The following is an 11,731-nucleotide window of genomic DNA, read 5'->3' as shown; positions in this document are numbered from 1 at the left end:
GTCATAATTATGGGTCAGCTGAGACTTAAACAAAAGAAGGAAGACCTACAAACAGTCTCAGAAGCAACCTCATCTCCTCCTGACTCCTGTTCACAAGACTGCTGTTTGTCAATGAGGAGAAACAGACGCTTCATAACAAGAGACGCTTCATACCAGATAGGCTAGTTGGCATCCTTGAGAGTGACTATTGACTAATTACTCTAAACATCACTTCCAATAATCTTGTAAAAAATTCTTTGGTTTTTATATAAATATTTTTTCCGACTTTACCAAATTGGCTAGTTGGCATCTTTGAGTGAGTATTAACTAATTACTCCAAACATCACTTCCAATAATCTTAAATTTTTTTTTGGTTTTTGTTGAAGGATTTAAATATTAAAGTTACACCCTAATAGCTTAAGCTTTTAGAGTTGATGGGTGTTAACATGATATCAGAACATGCAAGGTCCTTCGTTGAAACCTCGCAGTCACCGCAATTATTAAATATTCTTTTCCTTGCATCTCTTCCCCACCTTTTATACACTCTATATATTTTACTGGAAGACTGTTTAAGTTTAAAGAAATAAATCCTTTGTTACAGCACTGTGAAGCTGCCAGCTAGAATGGGGTTTTTATATAATAGGGTTCAGTTTTGATAGGGTGGCAACACGATGTTGTGTCAAGTATGAATACACTCAATTGATCAACCTGAATACAATATAAATTCGTCAACCTCTTTCTATTAAATAGGTGACACGGCATGATCCATGTAATCCTTTTTTTTCCTAGTTGATCCATGTAATCCTTTATTAAATAGAGATTGTGTTAGGGTGGACAAGCAAACTTGTTAACCTGGTAACGCACACGACCCATGAAAAAGGTTTAGGCTGTTTATGATTCACTTTCCATATTATGCATGAAAGAATACTAGAATCATCACTCAAAAGGTGCTTACATTCTATGAAAAGAGTTCCCCAAGTAGAGAATATTAGGAGGTGCTGTTCTAATTTTTTAACAACAACTTGATTATGGAAGTTAAGTTTCTCATTCCAAGAAAGTGATACAAAGGCAAAGACGAACAAATACTAATAGTGAATACAAGCACAGAGATCAAAGCACCTGTGCTGTCCTGAATCCCGTTCTCATAAATTTTGGTGTTAGAATCATGAAATTTCAATTGATTCAGTCGCAGGTTTAGAAACTTAGATTTGAAGACAGAGGCATCAAAGCACCTGTGCCATCCATGTATAAATTTCCTATTCTCATAAATTTTAGTATTAGAATCACGAAATTTAAATTGATTCACTCGCATAGTTAGTGGGGAGAGAGACGTTTTGAATTTGAAATTTTTTGCCACTTAGACTGCCATTTTTTATTTATTTTTATTTATATATCTTAAAGTCTTGTCAAATAAGACACACACTCATTTATTCCCTATGGGACTTGAACCCTCAACCTTCCACTTTGAGAAGTAGAAGAGTTGCCACTTGCTACAACCTGTTTTTGGTTTTATATGCTTTTCTAATCTCGTCTGTTATTTTACAAAAATATCGTTTTGATGATAATAATTATGTGCAACACCCTTAATTCAATGGGTCAGGGCTTTGGCCACTTTGCAGATCTAAGTGACATTTTTTTATTAAATAAGTCAAAATAATATTAAATGGATTGAGGCCAAGAAACCTAATCAGGCTTGGTTATTGTATGCTCAAACATCTGTAACTAATTTAAGACAGGCCCGTATAAGGTCTACCAACCCCTCGAACTCCTAGGCTTGCGTAGGTAATGCCATACATGTGGCCCCTAACTTCTCTGCTTCATTGTATTCCTTTCCTAGCTTGTCTTGGAACAAATTAGTACCGTTAATAAACCAGGATTTTAGTGATCAAGTATAAAATACTTTTCTGATTAACTGTTGTGATTAGGGATTCCTCATTCTTCTTTGTACATGTTATTTCCCTTTCAGTACTTATCTTTCGTGTTTCTTATGAAAGGATGTCTTTTTTATCCACTGTCTATGTGAATGAGTTTTAATTTTTTAATTCTAAATTGCTAATCTGCTGTTGCCTTGCAATCCAGGCACCAAAAACATCAAGAGGAAATGCTAGTAACTGGCAGAGCATCATTGAGAGCTTAAATGGGCTTCTTAGTACATTACAAGAAAATTTTGTATGCATATTCATTACTAACAAAATCAAGTGGCATTATGAATATATATATATTTTTTTGGGATTCATGTTGACCCTAATGACATTATCTTTTCAGGTGGCTCCAGTTCTTTGTCAGAAGATCTTTACTCAGATTTTCTCTTATATTAATGTGCAGCTTTTTAATAGGTAGTTGATCCACCCTCCTAGCTTTACTATTTAAGACATTATATGCTATATATTGACTTGTGAATTGTATCTTTTTATATACCATTGCAGCCTTCTTCTTCGTCGAGAGTGTTGCACATTCAGCAATGGGGAATATGTGAAATCTGGGTTAGCTGAATTAGAACTATGGTGTGGCCAAGCAAAAGATGAGGTATTCATTAATCTAGTAATTGATGAATATTTGAAAATGCCATTATCCACCCAGTGCTGGCCTGTCGTATGGGGTGGTAGGCTGGGTTCAGACCTTGCTTTTCGCTTAATTCGCATGAGGTGGCTAGCTAGCCTCATATTTGATTCATATTCTCACATTTGTTAGTCCAAGTCCTGGGAGTTTGTTATATTGCTTCTATTACAATAACTATAATTATTATATTTATAATAGTACAATTAGTGTACTTATATTATTATTTTTATCATAACTATTTGGTGGTCTGCTTCATATAGTATCTTCACTGTATGGCTTCATGCTATATGTTGAAGGATTTAAGTATTTAAGTTGCACCCTCTAAGAGGAGGGTAAGTCCTGTGTTCAAACCTCACCGTCACCCTTGATTTAAAATTGAAACACGTGTTGGACCAAAAGATGGCCACACATGAGGGGTCGTGTTGAAGGATTTGTAATATTTAAGTTACACCCTCTACGACTTAAGCTTTTAGAGTATATGGTTGTTAACACTATAGCTAGGGATTTGCTCCCCTTTTGAGCGCTTTTTATACAATTTTACTTTAAAAAAAAAATGGTTGTTAACACTATAGCTACTCACATAAAATTTGTCTGATATTGCTCCTATTGCAGTATGCAGGCTCATCCTGGGATGAACTAAAGCATGTGAGGCAGGCTGTTGGATTCTTGGTATGTTTCGTATTGTTCTTTGTCAAAGCACATGTGTATTCTTTAGATACTCATATGTTGTTGACTATTGAGGAATGATTCCCTGAAAGAGGAACTACAATACTGTTCTAGTAAAATTAATCTCTTCCTGGTACAATGCGTGAAATATTTTTGTATTAAAGTTTTTTTTAGTAAAATTAATCTCTTCCTGATTATTTATTTATTTATATCTATTTAGTTTTTTTATTTTTTTATTTATTTATTTTCCTAGTTGGTACTTACACACATTTGTCTCTTTTGAGACTTGAACCCCTGACCTCCCTTTGGGAAGTAAGAGGCTGATACCGTTAGGCCACTAGCCTGTTGGTAGTTTTTTTAATATTCTTCAATGGTTTTTTCCCCAGTAAGGTAATATTCTAAGTTTTTCCTTTAAGTAATAATGTTTAGGTAAATAATTTCAATAATAACCACATCAGCAGCAGCAACAACAACAACAACAACAACAACAATAAGAATAACATTTAGGTCTATAAGTTTTATCTATCTGTCAGCAAGCAAGCTAATTCATCAAGTTATAGTATCTAAAATGCATTAAGTTTATTAAACTTACACCTTCACATCCAAAGTTCCAAACAAACCAGAATATCCATTGCATACCATATACCATCAAATACAAAAACTTTTCTATATCTAAACATTTCAATGAAGCAGCAGCATATGTAGGGATATTTAGTCTCAATCTCTTGCCTTGCATCTTTATTTTCAACTGGCGACAAGTCTATAAATTTATGTAATAGGGTGACTTATCAAGAAAATAATAAAATAATAGTAGGTGACCACACACAGCTCAGTAGAGTGATTATTCCGTTTTAATATCTAGTTCAAATTGACGTGTATTATAATTTTCTTGGATATTACTAATATAAACAGCAGTATCTACCTCATTGAATAGTTTCACATAGGCCATCTCAACAATCAATAAAACCAAGATTGGAAACCCCTCAAAAACAGACCATTCAATGAAAAGCATCAGAATATCCAAAAATATATTGCAATATAGAGCAAAATTATTCAATAAACTAGCGTCATAATATATAATGATTAATTCCAGTAGGATACATTAATCCATATATCAACTTTTCAGCATTCCATAGTTATAATGGCATTTGTCATTAGATTCTTAGACCATTATTTTTATTCTTTGACCCCTTGACTTCCTATGCTTTCTAATTTCCACCACCACTAAATACTTTTTTGTTTTTAAAAAATCTAATTTAACATTTTACGTTTTGCACCCCATCCTCCCTACCCACACAAACTATTAAAGTCTAAAAGAACCCTGTAAAAATTATATTGCAACAAGCTATGATATGACAAATATTTTTCGAACTGAACCTCTTGTAGGGTCTCTTTAAAATGCATTCGATTCCACTATCGCAAATAATTGTATGTTAAGTATAATTAGAAGGGTTTTTTTAATGGGCTCTTGAATGACGTCACTATGGGTGATTTCAAAGCGATAGTGACTTTGTCCTTTTGCTTTTGTTTTGTCTGCGATGAAATCTTATTTAGAAACTGCAAGGATTTCAAGAATTTCATTGAGAGGGGATGTGAAGTCGGCAGTTCCACATCGAGGGCCGTCTTTGTACATCGACGGGGAGTCTGTCGGAGGGAGGAAATCAGTTCTCTCATCTTACTTGGTCTATCGTTTTGACAAGGAAGTTGGGGGATGTGATCGGGTTAAGGAATGGGCCGCGAGAGCATGGAATACGTCTTGTGGAGTAGGGGTTACTCCCTTATTAGATTCGATGCTCCTATTCAGGTTTCCTTCTCAGGTTGAAGCTCAACGTGTGTTGAAAGAAGGCCGGCGTCAATGGGGATTTGCAACCTTGCGGATCGATATGTGGTCTTTTAGGGTTGGTTGTTGCGGCGTCCTTAGAAACAAAGGTCTCAAACAGATCCGGATGTTTGGACTTCCCCTTTATCTATGGTGTCATGCGTTAGTTGTTAAAGTTGGGGAGTTGTGCGGCGGATTTATGGGAGCTGTTGCTGATGAAACAAGGGATGCCGAAAGCGTTCGGATTACAGTGAGAATAGGATCGACCTGCCCGCAATTTGTGCTTATTAATGATGACACTTTTTGTTACAAGGTGGCAATCTGGGAAGAAATTGCGCTGGCATTGGTTCCCTCGACGGAGAATATTTAAGGCAGTGACGGGCCACATCATATGACGGAGGAAGGATGGGTGTGAGGAAGATCAAGTAAACGACACGCGCCGGTCACGCGCGTTACAGCTGACAAGGTTAATTTTACACGTGGCAATGGTAGAGGCTCACTTCCAGATTCGTCCCTATCCTTATCTACAAGGGTTGGTGAGGAGGTTGGGTTGGGCCGCACAGATTGGCCTATAATTGATTCGGGCCGGAGGAGTTATGGGCAAACTAAAGTGTTAAGTCATTTTGGGTCTAGGAGGAATGGGCTCAAGTTCAAGCCTGATTTTGGGCCTAAACCAACCCACACTAAAAAAGGGTTTTTAAAGGACTCAACTCATTTTCTGTTTCCTTTTTTAACGAACCAGATCCAAGACAAGCCCAGGTTCAAACTCAAGCCCAAAACCAAACTCTCTCCAGGTTTGACCTCTGTTTCTCATTCCAGCTTCATTTCAGTGTCGGACTGAGAAAGAAAAGTGGAGACGACTGGTTGTTTCAGCTAGTTGTCAGGGTACTCGATGGACTCGTACTGAAACATAAATGGGTAGCACGTTCACCTTCTCCTTCTCCAGGTTTGACCTCTGTTTCTCATTCCAAGAGCTCATCTTCTACCCCTTCTTCGTGTGAGGTGATGGGAAATGGTGAAGGTGGTGTGGAGGATCGTTTGGATCAAAAGAGGGGTTTTTCTGAAGCCATTGTTCCACGGAATGCAGAGTCATTGTCTTCAATGACCAAGTCCGGAAGTACTGGGTGTTCCAACGGGGTGACAGTTACCTTCATTTTAAGCTGACAGATGATTTAGCCGTGAATTAACTTAACGAACTTAAGCTCTGTGTTGCTCTAAAAAGCTTAAATGGTCTACCCTCCTTGACTGGGACGAACTACACTCATGATTTGATGACAAATTTCACGGATGACCCTGGAACAGAGTTGAATCTACAATTAAACTTGTATCAGAACAGTACTGAAAGCAAAGGGGAGGACTTTAATCAGCTTTCTTCTCAACAGATTTGTCCTCTTTCCTGGGATATTGATCAATCTGATGTGGACATTATGGAACCCTTAGCAACTATGCACCCTGATTACTTAGAGAGGATTAACGATTTGGGTATGGACTGGGTGTTGGATAATATTGGCGAGGTCAGTAAAGCTTTGGGTGTCTCCTCGGAAGGGGATGATGTTCCAACACAAACCATTCTTCATGATATTGTGGCAGGAAACAATAATACAGAGACCTTTAAAAGCACAAAAGTTGTTAAAAATAGGAAACATGCACATCGGAAAGGCGATCAGGAGGTCAAGAACCTTAGTTCAATATCAATTACGAAAGGAAGAATGGGGTGAATAAAGAAAGGGGAAGGACTAGAAGTGGGAAGCAGGGAGGAGGGGCACTGATTATTTTTGGTTCTTAATGAAGATACGAATTATCACATGGAACGTCTGTGGATTAAATGATCCGGACAAAAGAAAGGTGGTTAAAGTTGCTTTGAGGAAGTGGAATGCCCATGTTATTTGTTAGCAAGAAACCAAGTTGGCTTCTTTTTTGATGATGTGGTTAGAAGCCTTAGGGGAAGTAAGTTCGTGGATTGGGAAGCCTTGGACGCCTCTGGTACATCAGGTGGCATTCTTATTATGTGGGATCGTAGATGGATGTCCAAAATGAATTTCTGGAAAGGGCTTTTTTCTTTGTCATGTGTGTTTCAGATGGAAGATGATAACATCAGTTGGGTCTTTTTTGGAGTTTATGGACCCGTTATTGATTGTGATAGACCTGTTTTTTGGCGTGAACTTAGCTACATTCAGGAATTGTGGTCGTTGCCTTGGTGCTTAGGTGGGGATTTCAATTCTGTTCGGTCTCCATTTGAGAGATCCACAGGGGGGAGGTGGTCTTCAGAGATGACCCAGTTCTCTGATTTTATTGATGGTCACCTTCTTATTGATTTGCCATTAGAAGGGGCAACTTTCACTTGGTCTAGCCACAGAGACCCAGTTTCTCTATTGAGGCTTGATAGATTCCTAATTTCTGGAGATTGGGAGAAGAAGTTCCCGGATGTCACTCAGGCAGCTTTGGTTAGAGTCACGTCTGATCATGTGCCCTTAGTTCTTGACTGTGGAGATATGAGATCTAGACGCACACCATTTCGTTTCGAAAATATGTGGTTGAGAGCTGAGGACTTCCAAGGGAAGATCTAGTCCTGGTGGGGGGAAGCAATGTTTACTGGTTCTACCAGGTATGTGCTTGCTAAGAAGTTTCAGATTCTCAAATCTGAGCTTAAGAAGTGGAACAAAGAGGTGTTTGGGAATCTTGAATGGAAGAAAAATAGAGTCCTGGCTGATATTGCTGAACTTGATCGTCTTAATGAGATAGGGCAAGGTACGGAATCTCTACGCTCTAGAAGAGTGTCATGTCAGGCGACTTTTGCTGAGATTTCTACTATGGAGGAGATTTCGTAGCGTTAGAAATCTCGGTCTTTGTGGCTTAAAGAAGGTGACCGCAATACTAAATTCTTTTATAGGCTTGCTAACGCTCATAGAAGATACAATATTATTGGGCATATTCGTGTGAATGGTTCTGAGTTGTGGAAAGAAGATGAGGTGCGTGGGGGTATTGTTTCTTTTTATCAGCAGCTCTATACCGAGACTTTGGAATGGAGACCAAAACTTGACAGTTTGTATTTCGATGCGATTTCTACGCTGGATAGTGATACGCTTGAGGTTCCGTTTTTTGAAGAGGAAGTTCTTAAGGTGTTATCCAGTTGTAATGGTGATAAAGCTCTAGAGCTAGATGGATTCACTATGCAGTTTCTTAAGGAGAGCTGGGAGGTGGTGCGTAATGAGGTTATGGGCACTTTTCAGGAATTTCATTCTCATGGTACATTTGAGAAATCATTGAATGCATCTTTCATTGCTCTTATTCCCAAGAAAAGCAACGCTTTTGACATTAAGGACTTCCGGCCAATCAATCTAGTGGGATGTATGTATAAGCTTATTGCCAAGGTCCTTGTTCTTAGAATGCGAAATGTTTTGGATGGAATTATCTCGGAGTCGTAAAACGCTTTTGTTGGTGGTAGACAGATTTTAGATTCCGTTCTTATCGCAGGAGAATGTGTTGACTCCAGGTTGAAGAGTGAAGTTCCTAGTGTCTTATGCAAACTTGATATCGAGAAAGCTTATGATCACGTGAATTGGAAATTTCTTCTGTACTTGCTTCGGAGAATGGGGTTCGGGGATCGATGGATAAAGTGGGTTGAATCTTGTATCTCGTCAGTTATGTTCTATGTGCTTGTGAACGGCTCTCCTGTTGGTTTTTTCTTGAGTTCTCGTGGTTTGAGAAAAGGAGATCCTTTGTCGTCTTTTCTATTCCTTTTTGTCATGGAGGGATTAAGTAGATTAATGAAAAACGCAGAGGATCTGGGTACATAAGGGGGTTTACCGTTGGCAGAGATGTCGCTAACCAGATTAAGATATCCTATTTGTTGTTTGCAGATGATACCTTGGTTTTCTGTGATGCTGATGTTTCCTAACTCAGGTATTTGAGGTGCATTCTTACATGCGTCCAAGCAGTGTCTGGTCTTAAGATTAATGTTGGAAAGAGTGTGCTTGTCCCAGTGGGGGATGTCTCTGATGTTTCCTTCTTAGCTGTTGTTCTTGGGTCTGGAGTGGGTGTTTTTCCACTCCTTTATCTGGGATTACCTTTGGGAATCTCCTCCATGAGAGTGGGGACTTGCGATCCGGTGATTAACAGGTATGAAAAAAGATTGGCGGGGTGGAAAAAATAGTATCTTTCGAAAGGGGGGAAGGTCACTCTTATTAAGAGCACCCTCTCGTCCCTTCCCATATATTTCTTATTCCTGTTTCAAACCCCATGCTCTGTTGCTGAACGGATCGAAAAAATTCAGAGAGATTTTCTTTGGGGTGGAAAAAGAAAGGAGTTTAAGTATCATCTTGTTAATTGGGAGCAGGTTTGCAAACCTTTGAAGTTTGGCGGTCTAGGTATTTGGAAGTTGGTCCCTTTTAATAGAGCCTTACTGGGGAAGTGGTTATGGAGGTTCGGTAAAAAGCGTCATCGACAATAGAAAAGAGTTATCTCGTGTTGTTTTGGGGAGGAGAGTGGAGGTTGGTCCTCTCTTCGTGTTTCTATTACTGGAGGCGTTGGCGTTTGGAAGTTCATTCGGAAAGGTTGGGATGTGTTTTCCACCCATATTCGGTTCATGGTTCGTAATGGTATAAAGGTTAGATTTTGGGAAGACCTATGGTGTGGTGATCAGTTGTTGTCTCTTTCCTTTCCTCGTCTTTATTGCATCGTCCAAAATAAGCATGCTTACATAATTGACTGTTATCATCTTGATAACAGTGGAGTTACGTGGGATGTGCGTTTTAGGCGTTCTTTTCAGGATTGGGAGATAGCAGAAGTTTGCGTCTTTTTGGACCTGTTGTATAGACAGAAGGATGTTGGCAGAGGTTGTGATGACATTTTGTGGACCCCTTCTCTTGATGGTAGGCATGAAGTTCGATCCATGTTCTTGTCTTTGTCCAATTTTATTGGTCATAATTTCCCATGGAAGTGTATTTGGCGTTCTAAAGCTCCTCTTAGAGTCGCCTTCTTTGTTTGGACTGCTACTTGGGGAAAAATTCTAACATTGGATAATCTGCATAAGAGAGGTAATACCATTGTTAACTGGTGCTGTCTCTGTAAAATTGATGGCGAGTCTGTGGACCATCTTCTTTTACATTGTCCTATTACAGTTGATTGTTGGAATCTCATATTCAGTAGTTTTGGTGTTCAGTGGGTAATGCTTAAGCACTCTTTCCAATTAATCGACGCTTGGAGAAGATGCCCTGTTACTAGTCATGCTCGTGATTTTTGGAAGGTCGCCCCACACTGTGTTTGGTGGTGTATTTGGAGAGAGAAATAATAGAAATTTTGAAGGGAAGAAATCATCTTTTGCAAACCTTAAGTCTCTTATTCTTTGATCTCTTTTCTGTTATGTTAGAGGCAGTGCTTGCTCATCGATTGATGATTTTTTAGTTCTATTGGACTCTGTTGGTCCGTAGGTTTGGCTTTTGCTCTCTCGTTTTTGTGTATTAGGGACGCGTTCCCCTTTTGAACGTTTTTCTAATATATTTTTTACTTATAAAAAAAAAAGTATAATTAAATTATAAATCCATTATGCCAAATAAATGACTTTAAACAAATTTTGGATATGAAAAGATCACTTTGTTACATGGATGCATGTGAGGGTGCAAGTTTCGAGGTTTCAAAAGTACATGTATGTACTGAAAAGGTAGATCACTTTTAAGGTTGAAGATGTAAAACATCTTTACATCTTCACCTTGTGGGGTCAATAACTTGGGGGCTTTAACATTATGGTGTATTTGAAATTAGGGTAAAGTACAGTCACACCCTACAAAAGGACACTCAGAGGTAACTTACCTGTTTTTTGGATAAAGACACCCCTTGAAGTTTCAAAAATGGACAAAGACACCCCTTTACATGAGAAATTGACCAAATTACCTTTTGACCGTTTAGGAGACTTTTTTAACTTTACACTTTAATAAATTGGACCAATCTACCCTCATTGCCTAATCACCTGACCAAACCACCTTCTTCCCCCACTCTCTCGGGGTTCACTGCCCCGCCGCAGTGCCGTCACCACCACCATCGTCCCATCTCTCTCTCTCTATATATATACCCTCTCTCCACACACACATATATATACAAAGGATGTTCACTCTGCCCCCACCACCACCCGATTGCCCTTGCGTTTTCCTTGGAATAGTTCAGCGCTTGGAGGGCAATACAGGTTTTTTCCTTCGAGAAGCCACTTCCCGATTCGAGGACTCGAACTAGATGACTCAGAAGCAACGGTCCTGCAGTCAAGACGTGTTTGCTCTAATCCATAATTGAAACCCTAGCAACGGCCATGACGGTCTTCTCTTTAACCTTCGGCATCGAGCTTGACTCCAGTAGCCGCACGAGCACTGGAACGGACCCCTGTGCCACCGCAATAAACACATTCTTGTCGTCCTCCTGAAGCAACCCGAGCAGTGAATCCAACGCCGAGTTCTTCGACTCGGCGCTCCGCAACTGAGTTATCAAGTTCCGAGCCTTGACTCATACGGACTCCCTCTTCGACGTCGACGACGACCTTAGAACGACGTCATCATGGAGCACCCCGCTCTTGATCAAAATGTCGGAATCCCTGATGTCCCGGTCCAGTTTCGCCTAGACCGAATCGGCGTCGTTCTGCATCTTGAGCTTGCCGTCGGGGAGGATCGGATTTCTTCAAGCTTTAGAAAGGGAAAGTGCGTCGGAGAGAGTATCGGAGACAGA

General features: G+C 39.4%; 1 protein-coding gene across 1 annotated transcript in view; it reads left to right on the top strand.

Moving 5' to 3' along the window:
- The window catches only part of LOC132274921 (myosin-8-like), a 50,033-nt gene that overhangs the window by 35,707 nt on the left and 2,595 nt on the right, over positions 1-11,731 (top strand). The window contains exons 31-34 of the mRNA XM_059776286.1: positions 2,059-2,148; positions 2,245-2,315; positions 2,406-2,505; positions 3,151-3,207. Of these exons, the coding sequence (XP_059632269.1) occupies positions 2,059-2,148; positions 2,245-2,315; positions 2,406-2,505; positions 3,151-3,207 (318 nt within the window). The remainder of the gene's footprint in view (positions 1-2,058; positions 2,149-2,244; positions 2,316-2,405; positions 2,506-3,150; positions 3,208-11,731) is intronic.

This window comes from Cornus florida, unplaced genomic scaffold (assembly GCF_030987335.1).
Source record: "Cornus florida cultivar Cherokee Brave unplaced genomic scaffold, ASM3098733v1 CherokeeBrave_3.0.0_Hap2_Chr09, whole genome shotgun sequence".
Classification (NCBI taxonomy): domain Eukaryota; kingdom Viridiplantae; phylum Streptophyta; class Magnoliopsida; order Cornales; family Cornaceae; genus Cornus; species Cornus florida.
This window is presented reverse-complemented; position numbering and strand designations above follow the sequence as displayed.